This window comes from Bufo gargarizans, chromosome 11 (assembly GCF_014858855.1).
Source record: "Bufo gargarizans isolate SCDJY-AF-19 chromosome 11, ASM1485885v1, whole genome shotgun sequence".
In the NCBI taxonomy this organism is placed as follows: domain Eukaryota; kingdom Metazoa; phylum Chordata; class Amphibia; order Anura; family Bufonidae; genus Bufo; species Bufo gargarizans.
The window spans coordinates 32,314,145-32,338,321 of NC_058090.1; the positions used below are offsets into that span (position 1 = coordinate 32,314,145).

The following is a 24,177-nucleotide window of genomic DNA, read 5'->3' on the forward strand; positions in this document are numbered from 1 at the left end:
TTCCTACATTATTTATGCACTGCACATACTGTAACGTGCCTATTTGTAAACAAATCCGCACAAAACTCGGACATGCTGCGTATTTCAAATACTGACAGAAATTATACGCCCGTGTGAATAGCTCTATTCATTAACATTAGCAGCGGATTCCGAAACATAAAATCCGGACTATATACGCATTGCAAATACGCTCGTCTGAAAGCGGCCAATAACAAAAATGTCCCGAGTCTGAGACAAATGTCGAAATTTACCACAACAGGAAATGTCGCAAAAATGCAAAACAGGGTGAGGGGGGGGGGTGAAATGGAGACTTTCAGTTTTAAAAAGTTGCATTTTTAGTGGTATTAAGGTAAAAATTTCACAAAAAAAAAGTTGATATTTAAATGTGAGGCGCGCCTTTTGATACATAAGGTGAAACAAATCAATTTGTATTTGTAATGTTACTATTTTTTGGCACAAATGACGCCATTATTGATAAATTTATTCCTCGTCTGAGGTAAAGTCCGAGCTCTCCTGGGCCGCAGATTCCCGCCTCAGCCAGCAGTGGTCACATGACCTCCCTCCAGTTACAGGCTCGTCGTGTGACGAGTGGGCGGGGTTACGAGGCGGGACAGCAGAGTGACAGGAGGCGCTCGCCGCTGCCGTGATTGACCCGGGGCTACGTGTGTCGCGGGGATGCGGGGCGCCATGGGAGCGGCGTACACCCGCCTGCAGCGGCTCACCGACTCCCTGCAGGACCCGGAGAATGTGGCCCGCTTCCAGCAGCTGTGCGGAGTGCAGAGCTCCTCACCCTACGAGGAGAAGGACACCCAGGAGGCCGCCGGGGACGGGCCCAAGCACCGGGGAAGCCGGCATCGCAATGGATTCCTGCTGGAGAACGGAGCTGCCGGGTGTAAGGAGGAGGAGGAGAAGAAGATGCAGCCGCAGCGGAGGAACTCCCTGACCGGGGAGGAAGGACAGCACTTCATCATCCGCAACCGCCTGCTCTTCTACCTGTTCACACTGGGCACCGAGCTGGGCAACGAGCTCTTCTACATCTCCTTCTTCCCCTTCTGGATCTGGAACGTAGACGCGCACGTGGGGCGGCGGGTGATCGTGGTGTGGGTGTGGGTGATGTATCTGGGCCAGTGCACCAAGGACCTGATCCGCTGGCCCCGGCCGCCCTCCCCGCCCGTGCTGAAGCTGGAGGTCTTCTACAACTCCGAGTACGGCATGCCCTCCACCCACGCCATGTCCGGCACCGCCATCCCCCTCACCCTCCTGCTGCTCACCTGGGGCAGATGGCAGGTAAGGCTCCCCTGGGGTGATAACTCGGCCCTAGTGTTTATTCAAGGTGTGCGAGGTCTCTGCTTGCTGTCAGTGAGTAGAGGCGGTTGACAGGCTGAAAACTGATGTAGATTTAAAGGGGTTGTCCATCTTCAAAATGTCTTGGAAGCATACTGGCCTGCTGCCCCATGCTGGGTCAGGTCCCCCGTCCCAGCGCTCTCTCCGCTGTGTTTGCCCCTAGGGTGGGTTGTCATGTTCACTGCTGCAGCCAATGACTGGCCTCAGCGGTGACATGTTGCATGCCACCAGGTGGGGGTCATTTGCCGCAGCAGTGCATGCTGTGGGTCCCGGTGATCTCTCCGCTGAGTTTTGATCTTTGCCCATGGGGTGGTGGGTCATGTTCACTGCTGCAGCCAGTCACATGCCACTAGGTGGGGGTCATTTGCTGCAGGGGTGCATGCTTTGTCCCGTCCCAGTGATCTCTCAGCTGAGTTTTGATCTTTGCCCCCAGGGTGGTGGGTCATATTCACTGCTGCAGCCAGTGACTGGCCTCAGCAGTGACATATTGCATGCCACCAGGTGGGGGTCATTTAACGCAGCAGTGCATGCTGTGGGTCCCAGTGTTCTGTCAGAAAACCTTAAATCGTCAGATTCCCTTACCCCACGTGACTTCCAGGGGTGTGCGCCTCCGTGCAAGTGCAGTACCACGGCACGACGCCTCCATGCAAGCGCAGTACCAGGGCATGGGTAAGGTAAAATCACAGTGAGCGTTGACTCATGGTGGTGGGTCATGTTCACTGCTGCAGCCAGTCGCATGCCACTAGGTGGTGGGGGGTCATTTGCTGCAGCGGTGCATGCTGTGGGTCCCGTCCCGGGGATCTCTCTGCTGTGCTTGCCACTAGGGTGGGTTGTCATGTTCACTGCTGCAGCCAATGACTGGCCTCAGCAGTGACATATTGCATGCCACCAGGTGGGGGTCATTTACCGCAGCAGTGCATGCTGTGGGTCCCGTTGATCTCTCCACTGAGTTTTGATCTTTGCCCACGGGGTGGTGGGTCATGTTCACTGCTGCAGCCAGTCACATGCCACTAGGTGGGGGTCATTTGCTGCAGGGTTGCATGCTGTGGGTCCCGTCCCGGGGATCTCTCTGCTGAGTTTTGATCTTTGCCCCCCAGGGTGGTGGGTCATATTCACTGCTGCAGCCAGTCACATGCCACTAGGTGGGGGTCATTTGCTGCAGGGGTGCATGCTGTGGGTCCCCTCCCGGTGATCTCTCTCTCTCTCTCTCTCTCTCTCTCTCTCTCTCTCTCTCTCTGCTGAGTTTTGATCTTTGCCCCCAGGGTGGTGGGTCATATTCACTGCTGCAGCCAATGACTGGCCTCAGCGGTGACATATTGCATGCCACCAGGTGGGGGTCATTTACCGCAGCAGTGCATGCTGTGGGTCCCATTGATCTCTCCACTGAGTTTTGATCTTTGCCCACGGGGTGGTGGGTCATGTTCACTGCTGCAGCCAGTCACATGCCACTAGGTGGGGGTCATTTGCTGCAGGGTTGCATGCTGTGGGTCCCGTCCCGGGGATCTCTCTGCTGTGCTTGCCACTAGGGTGGGTTGTCATGTTCACTGCTGCAGCCAATGACTGGCCTCAGCAGTGACATATTGCATGCCACCAGGTGGGGGTCATTTACCGCAGCAGTGCATGCTGTGGGTCCCATTGATCTCTCCACTGAGTTTTGATCTTTGCCCACGGGGTGGTGGGTCATGTTCACTGCTGCAGCCAGTCACATGCCACTAGGTGGGGGTCATTTGCTGCAGGGTTGCATGCTGTGGGTCCCGTCCCGGGGATCTCTCTGCTGAGTTTTGATCTTTGCCCCCAGGGTGGTGGGTCATATTCACTGCTGCAGCCAATGACTGGCCTCAGCGGTGACATATTGCATGCCACCAGGTGGGGGTCATTTACCGCAGCAGTGCATGCTGTGGGTCCTGGTGTTCTGTCAGAAAACATTAAATCGTCAGATTCCCTTACCCCACGTGACTTCCGGGGGTGTGCGCCTCCGCGCAAGCGCAGTACCAGGGCATGGGTAAGGTAAAATTACAGTGAGCGTTGACTCATGATGTGGGTCATGTTCACTGCTGCAGCCAGTCGCATGCCACTAGGTGGGGGGGGGGGGGGGGGTCATTTGCGCAGCAGCGGTGCATGCTGTGGGTCCCATCCCGGGGATCTCTCCGCTGAGTTTTGATCTTTGCCCCCAGGGTGGTGGGTCATGTTCACTGCTGCAGCCAGTGACTGGCCTCTGTGGTGACATGTTGCATGCCACAAGTTGGAGGACATTTGCTGTAGGAGTGCCTTCTGTGGGTCCCGTTCCCATTGGTCCCCCATCCCGGCACACTCCCCGCTGTGTTTTGATCTTTGCCTCTCCGGGGTGGGGGGGGGGGGTCATGTTCACTGCTGCAGCCAATGACTGGCCTCAGCGGTGACATGCCTCTAGGTGGGGGTCATTTGCTGCAGGAGTGCATGCGATGGAGAGCTGGCACTGAACGTTCAGGAGCAGGTAGGTATGATTTCCTCGATAGGTGCTACCGGGTGGGCGGAGGGGAGGGGTATTTAAAAAACAAAAACAAAACAAAAAACACTTGGAAGTTGATCAACCGAGGAGGTTGTCAACACAAATAACGGAACATAACTGATGCAAACGGATCTGACAGATACCATGGACTGTAATCGGATCCGTTTGCATGCAGGACTTTTCTGTCCGCGATTTTTGATGGACTCCGTGGCGGACCCTCCAACACAGATGTGAACGAGCCCTTAAGGGTATGTTCACACAGCGGATGTTTGTGATGGATTCTGCGCAGAAACCACCTTCCATTGATTTTAATAGCAGTCAACGCCGCCGTTCGTTTGTGCGGCCAAGGATTTTTTTATTTTTTTTTATGTGCGACATTTCCGTCCTAGATGGACGCCATGGGAAGCTGCGGCGCAAGTCTGCCTGAGGTTGAATTCCATTCAATGGAGCTAAACCATACGTGGCAGATTTTGACATTTGGTCAAAATCCAAGTGTGTGGACATACCTAAGGGCGCATTCACGCAGTGGAATTTGAAGACCTAATTTAGTTTGGCGCGAACACTGCATCAATATTCTAGCGGTGCTTCAGTTCACGGATTGGCGGTTTAAAGCCACAACCTCGCTAAGAAGGGCGTGTCCCCGACCCAGTGTGCACACCGCCATGGCTGGTGTCTGCTTGCGGTCTAGGTCCATGGTATCCAAAATGGAACAACCATGGCGGTTTCTGCCGCGGTATACGCGGTGTCAAAATTCACTGTGTGAACTTGGCCCTAAGGGTGAAATCTGCTGTAAATCCTGCAGCCTGTTGTCGCGGATCCACTGCTAAATCCATGGCAGTCCTGTGTGGCGTACCCTCGGGGGCTATTCACACTGCGCTTGAAATGTGTTAGATTTCCGATGGAGGCCACGCTGGTGGGCAGACTGTAGAAGTATGTCATGCTGATGTATGCCAGCCTGGCACTTACCCCAGAAACTGCACGCAGTGTGAATTCCGCCTGAATTCCGGTGAGAATTGCACCGCTACATTTTGTAATGTCCCGCCTTCTGTCAGTGGTGGTTCCCATGCTGGACAACCTCTTTAAGTCATTGCTGCCTGCACTGCAATGCGTGAAAGTGAGTGAAGGTCGCGTTTCAAACCGCAAGCTGTTAGGACGTGACAGTGGCTCGCAGTCCAGTCTCGCACCAGTCAGGGTAACCTGTCAGTCTGAACACTGCCCCATTCACTTTCATTAGTTGCTGCGCAGTCAGTGCCACGCTGCAATACTTGTCCATGCCATGGCCAAAGTCCTCATGTAACCCTAGCCTTGTGCCGTTCACAGCTGATGGTTTGCTACATTTGTATCCCGGCTGGAGCGGAGGACATCTGCGCAGAAGTCTCTCTGGTGGCCTGATGGTTTGCTACAATGTATCAGTGCTGGAGTCCTGGCTATTTATCTGGCACAAGCTTGGATACTTTGTATCAAATCCTCAGCCGTTTAGGTCTGTATAGGATTTCCACCTTGGGGGAGGAACAAGAATGCTCCCATTCAGTGACAGCAAGCAGACATTTTGAAGAATTGAAAGTGTTTTGTCATTCTTTATTTTGTATGTAGTCCTGTAAGTTTTACTTGCATGCTGGGACTTGTAGTTCACTAACAGAGGCTAAATATCTGGGTTTGCACTTCGGCCACAGTGTATGTCTTTGCTGCTGACATTATGGGACTGTGTGTCTCCGACACGGTGACATTCATTGTGTTCTGACATCCGTAATGTGTCCTCCAGACCCGGACCACCCATAGTCCAGGTGAACGGAGATGCCAGAATGCCTTTCAGGGGTAGTCGCAGGCACAAATGTTGCAGGGTCATGGCATATAGCTAGGACATGCCATCACTTTATGGGGGTTCATCCTCTGGGACCCCCCCACCCATCATGAGATGATTGATGATTTAGCGCAGTGTCCCCGTCCCTGTTTTCCCTTGTCCTGCACCGCTCCTGACCACCCTCTGTGCAGGTTGTACGTGGCCGTGCCTCAGGTTGTACGTGGCCGTGCCTCAGGTTGTACGTGGCCGTGCCTCAGGTTGTACGTGGCCGTGCCTCAGGTTGTACGTGGCCGTGCCTCAGGTTGTACGTGGCCGTGCCTCAGGTTCCTGCACGTTTATGTGGCTCAGGAAAACTAAGAAAAGGACAAGCTCTCAGAATCGGAGGGAGGGGTCCGACAGGTCCACCCCCACATTGATCTAAAGTGATGGCTTATCAACATGATATGCTATTACTTTATAAGATGGGAAAACATGTGCCCCTCAGGCGATTGATTACCTTCAGCGCTCCAGCTGCTGTGATACTACAATTCCCAGCATTCTCCATTCATTTCTATGGGATGTCTGAGAAGAACAGAGAAAGTATGCATGCTGGGAGTTGTAGTTTCACAACAGCTGGAGCGCCAGAGGTTGCCTACCCCTGGCAGACAACCATTGCGACTGAAGGCAGCTGCAGTACGACAACCGACCTCCGCGTCTCCACAGCATGCAAGTCAATGGAAAGAGAACCTGCCATGAGACTTTCACTTTTAAGGTATCCTGCATAGGTGAAGTGTGGATACTTATTAGATTGGTGGGCGTCTGACCACTGGGACCCCCACTGTTACTAGACCAGGGGCCCCGTACCGCTGAAATGAGTAGAGCATGTACTCTCATGCCATTTATCTCTATGGGACTACTGGAAACAATCCTTCGGCTCCGTTCATTTTGGGAGTACGGAGACCCCGTTCTTCAAGTGGTTGGACTGTGGATAGGGGACAACATCCTCTAACCAGAATACCCCTTTTAAAGGGGTAATTTAGCATAAGAGATAATCAACCCAATAGCTGTCCCTATGCCGTGGCCCTGTTCTTTGCCATTTCGGGTCCCATGGCTGCCTCAGCCAATCATGGACCTCAGAGGTCACATAAGCTAGACTGCTGAAGGGAGCTGGAACGGAGCACCCCAAAGCTGGACAAGCCCTTTAAAGGGGTATTTTGGTTTCATGAAATAGATGACCTATACTTGGGTTAAGTCATCAGTTTCAGGTCAGTGGGGGTTAGACTCTTGGCACCCCTGGCGATTGGCTGTTTGAAGAGATTGCGGCACCCGTGCAAGCGCTGCGTCCTCCTCAGTGTTTGCCTGCCTGCCAGCTACATTCTAGCGGCTGCGCAGTGTAATTACAGCTGTTCAACTTCATCCCTTTCATGTGAATAGAAGTGGAAGCTGTAATTGCACTGCCCCACCGCGTGCAGGTAAACCTTGCAGAGGATGCGGCACTTGCACGAGGGCCACGCCCCATTCAAGCAGCTGACTCCCACAGCGGAATACCCCTTTAAAGGGTTTGTCTGGCCTAGACTCTAACTGTGGCCAAACGGACAAAAAAAAAACACATCACCTGACCACAGGCCGCTTTGAGTCCCTGCCAGAAGAGTCTGTCTGTCCCGTGACCACTGCGGTCGCATGTGCTAAGATGGCAGGTTGCTAGCAAGGATGTGCTGTTCGTTCACATGTGACTGCTGAGGCCACTGATTGGCTGCAGTGGTCACAGGTCCCGGCTACGAGCTAGGTTTGTTTCTGCGGGGAACTGAATCATCCAGGAACACGGCTGCAATGTCCCAAAGTTGGAAAATCCTTTTAAGGCTTGGCTTTCGGTTCCATCCCTTATACAATCTCTATTAGAAGCAGATGATGTTTGGTGGCGGTGGCTGGAAGAATGCAGCTGATGTAAAGGACGCAGAGTTCACCCGGGCAGATACGATTGTATCTGAGCTGAAGCTTTCACCATGTCCGCTGCTTTCTAATACTGTTCTGTTTCCTAGGAAAAAAACCAAAATGAAACATTCTCTGCACCGCTCTGACCGTCATGATGCAGGATGCGCACATGCTGCTCCAAAGCTGGATCTTGTGGTTCCACCGTGGTCGCCTTCTTCTCTCAGGCTCCAGCCGCTATCTTAAATTTTGTGAGGCCTACACAGTGCTGAAAGATTGCGTTTTTAGGAAAAGGGTTTTTATTGTACTCCTAAGGTGTAAAATTTGCTAGGTACTGTATGGGGAATCTATCCATAGGGTGGCGTCATAAAGGCGCAAATGATGGTGCCACTTTCACGTTTTGAGAAGTGGGCAGGGTTAGCTGGGCGGGGTGTGACCAGCTTACTAAAGACAGAAAATGCTGCAGATTTTGGCACAAATCCATGCCTGTGCTGAGGTAGACATTTCTGGCTTTGACCATCCAAGATGGAACACATTTATTAAGCATTGTGCGATGCAGCTTTTTAATACATTTTGCGTACTTTAAACTTTTTGTTTAATAGGGTTCTCCAGCTTTTTGACCCTTTTTGTAAACCCTCCCGCCAGACTTGTGGTGGAAAAAGCATGCCTACTTACTCCTGCCGTTCTCTTGTGGTCCACCGCTGTGCTCCAGTCCCAGCTTAGACACTTCCGGCACGGACTGGATTGTGTATGCTGCTGCAGCCAATGACTGGCCTCTGCGGTGACCTGTTCCACAAGCGGCACATATGATCCCAGTGTGTGCCGGACTTTTACAAGCAGAGGGAGGCCAAGTGGACTCAAGGAGCCGGGGCCGTGCGGCAGGGAGCAGGTAAGTATGCTTCTCTCAGTAAGTTTGGTGGGGGGGGAGACAAAATGTATCATTTGCTGGGTTGGCAAACACTAGCGGTAACCTCCAGGGATAGCCTCTGAGACTGAATGGCGTAAGCTTTACAAGACCTGGTTTCTGGATCTAGAGAGCAGCGTTGCTTGTCCTGTACATATAGGTGATAAAGCCCTATCTGGTTCCACTTCAGCGGAACGTAATTGTCATTGTCAGCAGTATTTTTAATAACTATAAGACGTCTCCTCCGCTGACCTTTGCTCCGGTGTCTCATGGCTCAAAAGGGAATTGCTTGTTAACGGGAACGTCTGGCAGGGAAATAGTCTCCAAGCTCCTGGGACCCACCACCAGGTTCTCCTCTACTGGAGGTTCTTGTGGACAGAAGGTGACTACCATCTGTTGAAGAGCATGCAGATCTGATGTGTTCACTGCTTCCCTGGGGCAGTCTGACTAGCGGCATGCTGTTGGAGATAAAGTTAAGAACTCGTGCACACGGCCATAGTTTCTGTCCACATGCGATCCGCATTTTTTTTGCAGATGTGTTCTGCAGCCCTGCAAAATAAAAATAACAGGTGCTATTGGTTTCTGTTTCGCTGACAAGGGTAGGACATTTCTACAGAACAAAAAAATAAATGGCGGCATGCACTCGGCAGGATCCGTGATTTGTGGACCGCAAAACACGGCCGTGTGCACAAGGCCCAAGAGTAAGGTTGGGACATTGCATCTTTTTACAAAGTCGCAGTTGATAAACTTGGCAAATAAACCTAAAAAGGGTCAAAGCACTGTCTTGCAGTTTTTTGAAGCCATATGTAAGTAGTGCTGGTGTGTGATGTCAGAGCCGGGAGGGGGCGGCCGCAGCTATCACAGTTACTTGTGGTATGACAGTCATGTGTTGTGGCTGGTATGCATGGATTTTAGTTGAGGAATAGCTTTGATGTTAACGAGAATCTGTTCCTAGGACCACAGAGACCCCCACAGTCCTCTGTTGTCAATGAGGTGACTGCTCACTGCCGCAGGGCAAGTGACCCATCCCAAGCAGTCTACGGAAGACTCCAGCAGGAAAGCCCCTCTATTCCCCCCCAACATGCCTTGAATCTGCTTTCAGCAGAACCCGTTCAGTTGTCCTTTTCTTCCTTCCATTCCTTTCCTCTCTTGCATTCTCTCATTTCTTTTACTGGTATTTTTTGCACTGGAACACCACTTTTAAAGGGCATCTGTCAGCAGATTTGTACCTATGACACTGGCTGACCTGTTACATGTGCACTTGGCAGCTGAAGGCATCTGTGTTGGTCCCATGTTTCATATGTGCCCGCATTGCTGAGAAAAATTATGTTTTAATATATGCAAATGAGCCTTTAGGAGCAACGGGGGCGTTGCCATTACACCTGGAGGCTCAGCTCTCTCTCTACAACTGCCACCCCTTCCCACTTCACAGGATCAGGTAGTGTAAATGTGATCACGCTAAGCCCTGTCAATCAAAGTGGAGCGGGCACAGAAGTTGCAGAGAGAGTAGGTGTAATGGTAACGCTCCCGTTGCTCCTACAGGCTTATTTGCATATATCAAAACATCATTTTCTGAAATGCGGCCACATATGAACATGGGACCAACACAGATGTCTTTAGCTGCCAAGGACACATGTAACAGGTCAGCCAGTGTCATAGGGACAAACCTGCTGACGGATGCCCTTTAAACCTCTTGCTGTGATATAATTGGTCTGGCTGCTTAGTTCTAATTTATTTATGAGCGCTTTCGCTGCCGCTGACCCGTTTCACAATGTGATACCCCTCATTTATTTAAAGGAGTATAGAAATAGTCCTAGACCTTCTGTAACGTACCTATTGTGCAGCCAATGTCACCCAGATCATCCCTTCTAACTGGGGGTTCATGGGTCTCTTTTTTATTTTTTTTATTCCCCCCCCCCCCTCCTGCAGCTTGTTCACTGGTGCTTCCACTTTTGGCTGTAGTAAGGTTCCTCGCTTGTACTCATTCTTTCACTATAAATGGTCTTGGTTGACTGTCATTGCAGAAAAAGAGTCTAAAACCCTTGAATTTTCTAATCGCCAATTGATTATTACTTTGGAAAAGAATTGCAGGACTTGCAGGATGATCCTTGCAGCCAGCAAGCGGAGTTGGCGTTGCTTACCACTTGTGCCTCTGATAACGGCAGCAGAATCCATAAACAGCAGCACAGGAGTTTTTTTTTTTTATATCATCTGTAAGGGGTTGCTCTCTCAAGCAAGGTAGCGATGACAGATTACTTTGCAGACAACAGGATTAAAGTCCAAATTGATGCTTTATTTTATGACACTCCGGCAAGTTACAGGCAAACCCAGTTATAGTTCACTAGGTACGGTGAAGTTCCAGCACCACAAAACAAAAGCCAAACAAAATAAACTCCTGCCCGTCTGGGCTCTAACTAATACAGGTTAGTTTCTAGCTCACCTATTGAGCGCAGGTGACACACAGACTCTGGCATCTCTAGCCAGCTTCCTAGACTTCTTCCAGGCATAACTCTCCCAGACTGACAGCCTGGGATGTGCTTTTATTTCCCCCTAATGATCCCAGCTGGCTACACCTGGGGATCCCTCAGGCTAGGGAAAAATCTGCCCTGGAATGGGGGTGGACTGGGGAGGTCCCACTATCAAACCTACCTTCCCAGTCCAAATAAAATCCAGCCCTTGAACTTTTAAAACAAACTGTCTCAGCAAGCTACACCTTGCTGAAACCACTTTATCTTTTCTGGATTTTACTTACCTCACCCAGTTGAGGAACCTGGGTGAGATATACACCCCCACCTTTCAAGACTTTTCCATACACTTTACCACACATCAATCATCTTCTTTTACACAGAGATCAGATTGCGAGCATGACATCCGAGCGGTTATTTACCTGCTATTGGGGACCAAACAGCCCCCCATGAAGCCATTACAGGGGTCTTCCCAAGTCTCTCATTCCTGCCATAGTAAAGTTCCTATCTGACCAGTGGGGCTCCCACCAGTCATGACAACAGGGTCCCGAAATAAATGGATTGGCAGGTCAGGCGTGTGCATCTCTTAGCAGCATAAAAGCGCTCTCTATTCCAATCTCCTGCAGTCACATAGCGATGAAGTGTGCATGCTCCACATGCTGCTGCATTTCACAGGGGCCCCATGGGATAACTGGGTTCTTGTGATTGGTGGGGTCCCAGCAGTTATCCCCTATCTGGCTGTATTCAGGACAGATGCTTGCTTTCTGTTACTGTATGTACTCAAATAGTAGTCACCCACACGGGGAGTCAAGTGGTTGCTAGGCAGTGTGGGTTCGGCATGCATGAGGAGCCTGCATACCCTGAATATAATGGAGGCCATTTTGGCACCACAGGAGGCATAATATAATGTGGGCTCGGCATGCATGTGGAACCTGCATTCCCTGAATGTAATGGAGGCCAGTATCTTACCAGTTAATGTGGTATTTAGTGTTAGGTTCCCGTTTCACTGAGATCGCCTTGACGTTTGGCAGACGGGCACAAATAATTTTGTGCAAAATGACCTGCCAAGCATCTCAAATTTATTAGTGTAGCATTTGCACCAGAATACTTTCTATTATTTTGGCATTATTGTACTTTATTTGGTTTGCAAAGTGCTGTTGCATTGTATACATTTTTTTTTGCCCCATGGCAGCATGAAGCGCCGCCCCCAAGAGGGGAGCTCCAAAAAGAAAAATACAGATTATTTGCAGTTACTGGAGTGGAATTGGACTTTAAGGGGGTATACCAATTTTAACTACCTTCATCAGACCACATCTTACGCAGTGACTGGCGGTGTGTGCTATGCTCCCATTCACTTTTATGGGAGTTAAACGTGTAACACAACCTACTTGGCCCACCATGGGTGCTGCATAAGAAGGGTATTCCCATCTCTGCCATAATTGGTTGAGATAAAAATATCCCTTTAACTTTTCTTTATGCTGCTGATATTCAAGAAGCTTAGCAGTGTAGGACTCGGGAAGTCAACAGGAAGCCTCAAGTTTTGCTGATATGTCTTATGCTATGTCCAAGTTCATTGAGGTGCACAGATAAGATTGGATGGTTAGGAAATCTGAGGGCGACCTTTTACCGGCACGTGCTTTTATTGTAGTGCTGTCACTGGTCTTGAGCAAGGATAACAAGGTCACAGTATTGTGTAAGTATCTCCATTCACCCTAACTCATTTTTTGTTTGTTTCCCCTTTTAATTCAGTTTCCGTTCTTTATCGGGCTTCTGCTTGCCGTGTTCTGGTGTACCTTGGTGTGCCTTAGCCGCGTGTATATGGGAATGCATTCCATCTTGGTAAGTCACGTGGTTTTCCCTTCTTTCTGGAAACTGTTTTGCATTTTATCCTAATAACAGTGGCCGTCATCCTGTTTTCAAATTGCAACTCCCAGCATGTCAAGGCAAGCTGGGAGAAGTAGTTCCAGAACAGTTGCAGAGCCACAGATTGCAGACTTCTGGATTGGAAAAGGGGCTTAGGGTACTTTCACACTACCGGCAGGGGACTCCGGCAAGCGTTTCCGGCGGGTAAACGGCCTGTCGGATCCGTCCTGCCGCTAGTTCACGTGCGCCCCCAAACTGCCGCTCCGTCCCCATTGACTATAATGGGGGTGGAGTTCCGGCGGCAGCGCACGGCGAGTGGCAGCTGGACTAAAAGTACTGCATGCAGTACTTTTAGTCCAGCTGCCTCTCGCCGTGCGCTGCCACTCTGAGAGGCATTCTATAGGCATTCTGCAGTCCAGGGGCACATGTGAACTAGTGGCAGGACGGATCCGACAGGCCGTTCATCCACTGGAATGGCCTGCTGGACTTCCCTGCCACTAGTGTGAAACTAGCCTTAGACTGTACAGTTCATGACAGCGCAGTCATCAATGCTGTGCCCTGCAGTAAGCCGCCCCTGAGTGTCCATCACACGACCAGGGAGGTCTGGAAGTAAATAAGGCCACATGACTGGTGCTTTAACCACCTCAGGACCGCCGTACGCAGGATTGCGTCCTGCCGGCGGTCCTGCTCTTCTGGGTGGACGCATATACGCGTCCTCCCGCGAGAGCCGAGATTTCCTGTGAACGCGCGCTCACAGGAACGGAAGGTAAGCGAGTGGATCTCCAGCCTGCCAGCGGCGATCGCTCGCTGGCAGGCTGGAGATCTGAATTTACCTACCTGGTCCTCTGGTGGTCCCTTTTGTTAGGATCGACCACCAGAGGACACAGGTTGGTCAGTACAGTAGCACCAAACACCACACTACACTACACCCCCCCCCCCCCCCCGTCTCTTATTAACCCCTTATAAACCCCTGATCACCCATGATCACCCCATATAAACTCCCTGATCACCCCCCTGTCATTGATCACCGCCCTGTCATTGATCACCCCCCTGTCAGGCTCCGTTCAGACGTCCGTATGATTTTTACGGATCCACGGATACATGGATCGGATCCGCAAAAAGCATACGGACGTCTGAATGGAGCCTTACAGGGGGGTGATCAATGACAGGCGGGTGATCACCCATATACACTCCCTGATCACCCCCTGTCATTGATCACCCCCCTGTAAGGCTCCATTCAGACGTCCGCATGATTTTTACGGATCCATGGATACATGGATCGGATCCGCAAAACACATGCGGACGTCTGAATGGAGCCTTACAGGGGGTGATCAATGACAGGCGGGTGATCATCCATATACACTCCCTGATCACCCCCCTGTCATTGATAACCCCCCTGTAAGGCTCCATTCAGACGTCCGCATGCGTTTTGTGGATCCGATCCATGTATCCATGGATCCGTAAAAAATCATGCGGATGTCTGAATGGAGCCTTACAGGAGGGGTGATCATTGACAGGGGGGTGATCACCCTGATCACCCCCTGTCATTGATAACCCCCCTGTAAGGCTCCATTCAGACGTCCGCATGCGTTTTGTGGATCCGATCCATGTATCCATGGATCCGTAAAAATCATGCGGATGTCTGAATGGAGCCTTACAGGGGGGGTGATCAGTGACAGGGGGGTGATCAGGGAGTCTATATGGGTGATCACCCCCCTGTCATTGATCACCCCCCCCCCCCCCCTGGTAAGGCTCCATTCAGACATTTTTTTTGGCACAAGTTAGCGGAAATTTTTTGTTTGTTTTTGTTTTTTCTTACAAAGTCTCATATTCTACTAACTTGTGTCAAAAAATAAAATCTCACATGGACGCACCATACCCCTCACGGAATCCAAATGCGTAAACATTTTTAGACATTTATATTCCAGACTTCTTCTCACGCTTTAGGGCCCCTAAAAAGCCAGGGCAGTATAAATACCCCACATGTGACCCCATTTCGGAAAGAACACACCCCAAGGTATTCCGTGAGGGGCATATTGAGTCCATGAAAGATTGAAATTTTTGTCCTAAGTTAGCGGAAAGTGAGACTTTGTGAGAAAAAAACAAAAAAAAAATCAATATCCGCTAACTTATGCAAAAAAAAAAAAAATTCTAGGAACTCGCCATGCCCCTCATTGAATACCTTGGGGTGTCTTCTTTCCAAAGTGGGGTCACATGTGGGGTATTTATACTGCCCTGGCTTTTTAGGGGCCCGAAAGTGTGAGAAGAAGTCTGGGATCCAAATGTCTAAAAATGCCCTCCTAAAAGGAATTTGGGCCCCTTTGCGCATCTAGGCTGCAAAAAAGTGTCACACATCTGGTATCGCCGTACTCAGGAGAAGTTGGGGAATGTGTTTCGGGGTGTCATTTTACATATACCCTTGCTGGGTGAGAGAAATATCTTGGTCAAATGCCAACTTTGTATAAAAAAATTGGAAAAGTTGTCTTTTGCCAAGATATTTCTCTCACCCAGCATGGGTATATGTAAAATGACCCCCCAAAACACATTGCCCAACTTCTCCTGAGTACGGCGATACCACATGTGTGACACTTTTTTGCAGCCAAGGTGGGCAAAGGGGCACCTTTCGGATTTCGCAGGCCATTTTTTACACATTTTGATTGCAAGGTACTTCTTACACATTTGGGCCCCTACATTGCCAGGGCAGTATAACTACGCCACAAGTGACCCCATTTTGGAAAGAAGACACCCCAAGGTATTCCGTGAGGGGCACGGCGAGTTCCTAGAATTTTTTATTTTTTGTCACAAGTTAGTGGAAAATGATGATTTTTTCTCTTTTTTCCTTACAAAGTCTCATATTCCACTAACTTGCGACAAAAAATAAAAAATTCTAGGAACTCGCCATGCCCCTCACGGAATACCTTGGGGTGTCTTCTTTCCAAAATGGGGTCACTTGTGGCGTAGTTATACTGCCCTGGCAATTTAGGGGCCCAAATGTGTGAGAAGAACTTTGCAATCAAAATGTGTAAAACATGCCCTGCAAAATCCAAAAGGTGCACTTTGGAATATGTGCCCCTTTGCCCACCTTGGCAGCAAAAAAGTGTGACACATCTGGTATCGCCGTACTCAGGAGAAGTTGGGGAATGTGTTTTGGGGTGTCATTTTACATATACCCATGCTGGGTGAGAAAAATATCTTGGTCAAATGCCAACTTTGTATAAAAAAATGGGAAAAGTTGTCTTTTGCCAAGATATTTCTCTCACCCAGCATGGGTATATGTAAAATGACACCCCAAAACACATTCCCCAACTTCTCCTGAGTACGGCGATACCAGATGTGACACTTTTTTGATGCCAAGGTGGGCAAAGGGGCACATATTCCAAAGTGCACCTTTCGGATTTCACCGGTCATTTTTTACAGATTTTGATTGCAAAGTACTTCTCACACATTTGGGCCCCTAAATTGCCAGGGCAGTATAACTACGCCACAAGTGACCCCATTTTGGAAAGAAGACACCCCAAGGTATTCTGTGAGGGGCATGGTGAGTTCCTAGAATTTTTTTATTTTTTGTCGCAAGTTAGTGGAATATGAGACTTTGTAAGAAAAAAAAATAAAAATAAAATCATCATCATTTTCCGCTAACTTGTGACAAAAAATAAAAAGTTCTATGAACTCACTATGCCCATCAGCGAATACCTTAGGGTGTCTACTTTCCGAAATGGGGTCATTTGTGGGGGTTTTCTACTGTTTGGGCATTGTAGAACCTCAGGAAACATGACAGCTGCTCAGAAAGTCAGAGCTGCTTCAAAAAGCGGAAATTCACATATTTGTACCATAGTTTGTAAATGCTATAACTTTTACCCAAACCATTTTTTTTTTGCCCAAACATTTTTTTTTTATCAAAGACATGTAGAACAATAAATTTGGCGAAAAATTTATATATGGATGTCGTTTTTTTTGCAAAATTTTACAGCTGAAAGTGAAAAATGTCATTTTTTTGCAAAAAAATCGTTACATTTTGATTAATAACAAAAAAAGTAAAAATGTCAGCAGCAATAAAATACCACCAAATGAAAGCTCCATTAGTGAGAAGAAAAGGAGGTAAAATTCATTTGGGTGGTAAGTAGGGGTGGGCGATATATGCGATATGAATTTGGGCCACGATATGGATTTTCGCCATATCGCCTATATCGCCGGACCGCGATATGATCGCGCGCACCATGTTCTGAGCCGGCCGGCACAGCGGAGGGAGGAGGAAGGAGGAGGGAGTCCCTCCCTCCCCACTGTGCGCGGCTGCCGCTGAACACCAATGAGGACCGAGGAGGAGGAGGGGAGGGACTGTGGCCACTGCACTACCAATGAATGTGCCGGCCATATCCCTCAGGGTCCCCCCCCCCCCCCCCCCATCATTGGTGGCAGTTTGCAGTTCCGATCGGAGCCCCAGCAGTGTAATGCTGGGGCTCCGATCGGTTACCATGGCAGCCAGGAGTCACGCTACTGAAGTCCTGGCTGCCATGGTATGTTAGTGAGCAGAGAGCAGCGCATTATACTCACGTGCGCTGTGGCCGGCGGTCGCTCCTTCTTCTGTCTGTGCGGCGGATAGCTAATGCTTACAGCATTAGCAATGCGCCGCACAGACCTATGAGAAGGAGCGACCGGCGGCCACAGCGCACGTGAGTATAATGCGCTGCTCTCTGCTCACTAACATACCATGGCAGCCAGGACTTCAGCAGCGTGACTCCTGGCTGCCATGGTAACCGATCGGAGCCCCAGCATTACACTGCTGGGGCTCCGATCGGAACTGCAAACTGCCACCAATGGGGGGGCGGGGGGGACCCTGTGGCCACTGCCACCAATGATTAATACTGGCGAGGGAGGGAGGGGGGGTTTGCGTTACCAGAGGGGGCAGATCAGAGGTTGGGGAAGGGAGGCAGATCAGAGGCTGGGGAAGGGGGGCAGATCAGAGGCTGGGGAGAAGATCAGAGGCTGGGGAAGGGGGGCAGATCAGAGGCTGGGGAAGGGGGGCAGATCAGAGGCTGGGGAAGGGGGGCAGATCAGAGGCTGGGGAAGGGGGGCAGATCAGAGGCTGGGGAAGGGGGGCAGATCAGAGGCTGGGGAAGGGGGGCAGATCAGAGGCTGGGGAAGGGGGGCAGATCAGAGGCTGGGGAAGGGGGGCAGATCAGAGGCTGGGGAAGGGGGGGCAGATCAGAGGCTGGGGAAGGGGGGCAGATCAGAGGCTGGGGAAGGGGGGCAGATCAGAGGCTGGGGAAGGGGGGCAGATCAGAGGCTGGGGAAGGGGGGCAGATCAGAGGCTGGGGAAGGGGGGCAGATCAGAGGCTGGGGAAGGGGGGCAGATCAGAGGCTGGGAGGGGGGCAGATCAGAGGCTGGGGAAGGGGGGCAGATCAGAGGCTGGGGAAGGGGGGCAGATCAGAGGCTGGGGAAGGGGGGCAGATCAGAGGCTGGGGAAGGGGGGCAGATCAGAGGCTGGGGAAGGGGGGCAGATCAGAGGCTGGGGAAGGGGGGCAGATCAGAGGCTGGGGAAGGGGGGCAGATCAGAGGCTGGGGAAGGGGGGCAGATCAGAGGCTGGGAAGGGGGGCAGATCAGAGGCTGGGGAAGGGGGGCAGATCAGAGGCTGGGGAAGGGGGGCAGATCAGAGGCTGGGGAAGGGGGGCAGATCAGAGGCTGGGGAAGGGGGGCAGATCAGAGGCTGGGGAAGGGGGGCAGATCAGAGGCTGGGGAAGGGGGGCAGATCGAGCTAGGGGGCAGATCAGAGGCTGGGGAAGGGGGGCAGATCAGAGGCTGGGGAAGGGGGGCAGATCAGAGGCTGGGGAAGGGGGGCAGATCAGAGGCTGGGGAAGGGGGGCAGATCAGAGGCTGGGGAAGGGGGGCAGATCAGAGGCTGGGGAAGGGGGGCAGATCAGAGGCTGGGGAAGGGGGGCAGATCAGAGGCTGGGGAAGGGGGGCAGATCAGAGGCTGGGGAAGGGGGGCAGATCAGAGGCTGGGGAAGGGGGCAGATCAGAGGCTGGGGGGGGGGCAGATCAGAGGCTGGGGGGGGGCAGATCAGAGGCTGGGGGGGGGGCAGATCAGAGGCTGGGGGGGGGGCAGATCAGAGGCTGGGGGGGGGGCAGATCAGAGGCTGGGGGGGGGCAGATCAGAGGCTGGGGGGGGGGCAGATCAGAGGCTGGGGGGGGGGCAGATCAGAGGCTGGGGGGGGGCAGATCAGAGGCTGGGGGGGGGGCAGATCAGAGGCTGGGGGGGGGCAGATCAGAGGCTGGGGGGGGGGCAGATCAGAGGCTGGGGGGGGCAGATCAGAGGCTGGGGGGGCAGATCAGAGGCTGGGGGGGGGGCAGATCAGAGGCTGGGGGGGGGGCAGATCAGAGGCTGGGGGGGGGGCAGATCAGAGGCTGGGGGGGGGCAGATCAGAGGCTGCCGCCATGGTCAGCTCCCTGCTGTTGTGTGCACTATGCACAGGGCAGCAGGGAGAGTGTAAAGTCCTATTCACCCTAATAGAGCTCTATTAGGGTGAATATGACAAGGGTTCTAGCCCTTAAGGAGGCCAATAGTTAATAAATAAAAAGTAAAAAATAAATAAAATTTAAACACCCCCCCCCCCCCAATATAGAAAACAATATATCGCAATATATATCGCACATGCTTAAAATTATATCGCAATATAGATTTTAGGCCATATCGCCCACCCCTAGTGGTAAGTTGCATGACCGAGCGATAAACGGTGAAAGGAGTGTAGTGCCGAAGTGTAAAAAGTGCTCTGGTCATGAAGGGGGTTTCACCTAGCGGGGCTGAAGTGGTTAAAGATGCATCGTGCATCCATATGTTGGACAAATGACCCGGCCGCAAGTTTACAGGACCAAACTCGCAGCATCGTAGGGATCTACAATGTCGTGAGTTTTGGTCAGTTAAAGGGTTTTCTGAGATCTTTTTATTGATTTCCAGATGGGTCATCTGCATCGGAGAGGTAGGGGTTGGACACCTCCACTGATCAGCTGTTTGAGAAGGCAGTAGTGTCGCAGCCTTCTCTCAGCTCACCAAACACAGCGCCGTCCATTTGGTAGCTGCTTTGCTTGGTATCGCAGCTCAGCCCCATTCACTTCTATGGGGCTGAGCTGTGCGTTGGTCATGTGACTGATGAATGTGACATCACATGGCCTAGGGAAAGCAGAGTGACGGCCGTGGCAGAGGATGGTCATCAAAAAAAAACAATGTGGAAAACCGCTTTACGGGTCACGTCTGAAATTTAGACGCATCATTATCTCCGTAATTACACTCGTGTGAACCTGGCCTGAGAGTTACCATTAAATGACAGCAAGCAGAGATCGTAAGAACCTTTTAGGAATTAATACAGAAAGTATTTTGAAAAACTATATTTTTTTAATATATTTTATTTTAATTACACAGAGAATCTTCTTTTTGCCAAACCCGTAATGCCCATGAAATGGCTTGACCATCCTCATTTTGTCTTTAATAATACCCCAGATACCAGTCCCCTGCTGCTCCCATGCCAAGGGTTCTCTGGTCTCCCTCCAGCCTAAGTTTACCAGGCTCCATCAGTCACCCTGTGGTGGGTGATTAACTGCTGCCACGCATCGAGAGGACGTATCATTGCTGGCACCGGGTGACCAGGGGCTGGTGGGGGATCAGAGAGGCAGTGGATCGCTATTACTACTCTTGTATTAAAAATAAAATATATTGGACAAACACCTTTTAACAACTTGCCTTTCATCACATTTTCCTGAGCTCGGAGAAGTCGCGGCGATTCCCCAATAACTCGCCCTCTAGAAATTCTAGGTCAGATGAACACATTGAAGGAGGTTCTGGTTTCCAAGGGCGTTCATATATGTCTACATGTAAACACACTCTGTCCCCTGGTTTACAGTAGATGTGCGGTATTAAAAATAGACTATAATACAAGTGTGAAGTTAAGATTTTTATATATAAAAGTTTATTTTAAAAAAACACTATTACAGGAAAAAGCTATGGATGCCAGAGTGATGAATTCCATAGTTTGCCCTGCTCGCTGCATTCATATAACTGTGTACAATAGAAATAAGGTTAAGACTCTGTTCATATCCACATCCATGAACCCATCCGAGCCCCTCATCATAGTGCGCTTGCAGCGCATTTTTTTTATCTCCTGCCAAAATGACGGACACCCCAGTGCGTAAGCGGAAGGATCCTATTGTAAGTTAGCAGGGTCCGTCAGTTGCTTCTGGTGTCTATTGTGCAGCAAATCCGGTACTGCTTGTGCTTCCCATTTATGAGGAAAGCCTTGACACTGATGTGAACAGAGCCAGCGATTACTGTGGCTATGCTGCTGTTCGCACCGTTTCTACCTAGGACCACGTGGCATTGGCAGCATCTTCTAATCTTTTCCATTCTTTTCCCGCAGGATGTCGTAGCTGGTGTCCTATATTCAATCCTCATTTTGATAGTCTTCCATCCCGCTCTGGATATCATTGACAATTTCAACCTGACTTATGAGTATGCCCCCCTCATTATCATCAGCCTGCACCTAGTCCTGGGCATCTTCTCCTTCACGCTCGACACATGGAGCACGTCCCGTGGAGACACGGCAGAAATTCTTGGCAGCGGAGCCGGGATTGCCTGCGGGTCGCATGTTAGTTACATGCTGGGGCTCCTGAAGGAACCACCACCGGATACCTTGCCCCTCGCTATTCCATCTTTCACAGTGCCTCTCTTAGGAAAGGCCATGCTTCGGGTTTTGGTCGGGTTAGTAGTTTTATTACTGATCCGAGCAGTCATGAAGATGATAACCATTCCTCTGGCTTGCAAAGTGTTTGGCATTCCTTGTGATGATGTACGAAAGGCAAGACAACGCATGGAGGTGGAACTCCCGTACCGATACCTTACCTACGGCACAGTGGGATTTGCAGTAATGTTTATCGTCCCCTATCTGTTCACATGGATTGGCCTGCATTAAGGATAGTGGAAGGGGTGATATTTTTTTAACGATTTATTCCAAAACCCTCAAGACAGACTTGTCGTCTTCTTAGAAAGGAGGGGCTACAATAGTTGAATAATTTCTATTTTCTAAAGTGCACTGGTCGGAAAGCAGCTTTTGGACCTAAAGCGGTCCTAGATTATATAAAAAAAGAATTTTGTTTAATTTCAGCTACTTGCGCAAGCATAGCATCTGTTGGTTTTATATCTGAAAACCATTTTTTCTTTAGATTCAGGTACTGTATGAAACTGCTTGATAAATGTGCCTTTCTTTTGCTAATAATTACCAATGCCATGTATACTGTGATGTTAAAGGCAAGCATCCAGAACATAGCTTGAACTATAGAAATAATTTTTACATGGCAATGACAATGCCTGTTGTCTGCATGTGTAAATCGTTTTAATGCAGCGGCACTATAATACCAGGAATATCCTGGGCGAGACGGCAATAGCCATGTCTGTGGGTGTGCGTCTTTATACTGTGTACCATGGAGGAGAGGGTGCCCACAAAGGGATCACCTTGTTGGCGCTGTGAGCCAGGCGTCCTATATCCTGCAGTGCACAGCCATCTAGTTCAGCAGGTCCGGGCACCATCGGCACTAGGTTTAGGGTGGAATCGCATATGTGGTTTTTGACGCAGTTTATGATCTAAAGCCAGGAGAGGATTCAAAAAGGAATGAGGACTGTAAGGCTAAATGCACACGATCAGGATTGCGTGCGGAAAATCCACACCGTAGGTCATGTACATTGTATTCTACGAGAATTAGAAATTCTCAATGCACACAATGCAGATTTTCACCTATTTTATTTTTCCTAAATGGGTTTTCTTCATTCACTTAGTAAAATCCGCACCAATTGATGCGGATTGACCGCGAACACCCGCACATGAATCCTGACTCTGTGCATGTACCCTTAATCAAGGACTTCTACTTCTCCTTCCCTCTGGATCCACTTCTGACTTTGGCTTTAAAAACAGCATCAGAAACTTTATGGGCCTGATCTATCACGGGCCTTTCCCCCACTGTTGTCCATGGGTAGTGTTTAGTAATGCACTTTCTCCCCCATTGAAGTGAATATTGCCATACCAGTCACTGCCCACACACAGGAGTGGCGCAATTTTTGGAAGGCTCTCTGTATAGACACTTAGCAGATGTCACATGTCAAGTATGCTTTGGTAGGTTTCCTTTTCATGTTCCCTTCTAATGACCACTATGTACATTTTCTTCATTTTAACCATTTTGTATCTTACATATTAGCCCCCCCCGGTGTGTGGTTGTGCTCCCCATGTATGCGTGTGATGAGACATTTCACTTATTCCATATACAATATAATGTATGCCTTGCTATTCCTACTTGGAGAATAATACTTTAGGCACTGATGGTAAAATGGGTGGCTCCTCTCGACCCCGCACACTTTGCAGCAGCCCTCTTGAAGGGAGGCCTTGATTCACCATCCTCACTGGTAGCTCTACATTTATGGTACGGTAATATTTCAGAATTTCATGATTTTTTTTGCATGTAATGCATTAGACAAGATGGCTTACACCCTGTGGAGGCACATGGCTGCAGGATATTTCATAGGAGGTGCAGCTCGTCCGCTGGTTAGGAGTGGTGATGTCCGCACTTTGGGTACACTTAGTTTCCATTTACATTTCATCTTTTTTTTTTTTTTTGCGTTTTGTGCAGCTCAGCATCCTGAAGGTTTGTTCTTTCAGCACAATGGTTTTTGTATTATTTTGACTACAGAAGGTCTGTTATACCAGAACTCTAGACCGGTGGTCCCCAACCTGTGGCTCTCCAGCTACCGAGAAAGTACAACTCCCAGCATGCCCTAAAAGCATATTAGTAACTCTGGTTTTGCAGCGGTTGGGGATCACTGCTCTAGAGTGCGACCTGTCGAAGGAAATATCCCTGAAAATGGTTTCCTACTTGGTTGCTGCATATAAATTTACAGCACGGACAGGAGTGGCATGCTCTGCTGCAGCAGTAATGTTTCATGCCCCATGACTGCAGTCATGTGCTGCTTGGGGGAAATGTCGTCCCTGTGGTTATTCATCGGCTGCTGCGGCGAATGTACCCCTGTCCATGCTGGAAGCTTACATGTGGGATCTGAAGCATAGTGAAGGGTGGGCTATTTAGAAAAAACTATCTGAAGTTGGACAACCCCGTTAAAGGGGTTGTCCAAGTTATATTTATTGATGACCTATCCTCAGGATAGGTCATCAATATCAGATCGTCTGGGGTCCGACACACAGCACCCCCGCCGATCAGCTGTATGAGGAGATGGCGCACGCTGCGCCAGTGCCGCCTCCTCTTCACTGTTTTTACCTTGTCGCCGTTGCATCTGCAGCAGTGAACAGGTGTAATTACACCCAATTCGTCCCATTCATTTCAATGGGACGGATTGCTCCTATACAAGTGTATGG

General features: G+C 50.1%; 1 protein-coding gene across 1 annotated transcript; it reads left to right on the top strand.

Annotated features, from left to right (window-relative positions):
* Nucleotides 1-598: 598 nt before the first annotated feature.
* Nucleotides 599-24,015, top strand: SGPP1 (sphingosine-1-phosphate phosphatase 1). Its single transcript, XM_044272066.1, has 3 exons — nucleotides 599-1,287; nucleotides 12,660-12,749; nucleotides 21,181-24,015. Exons 1-3 carry the CDS (start codon nucleotides 676-678, stop codon nucleotides 21,730-21,732), a joined length of 1,254 nt encoding a protein of 417 aa, XP_044128001.1. The 5' UTR covers nucleotides 599-675; the 3' UTR covers nucleotides 21,733-24,015.
* The last annotated feature ends 162 nt before the right edge of the window (nucleotides 24,016-24,177 follow it).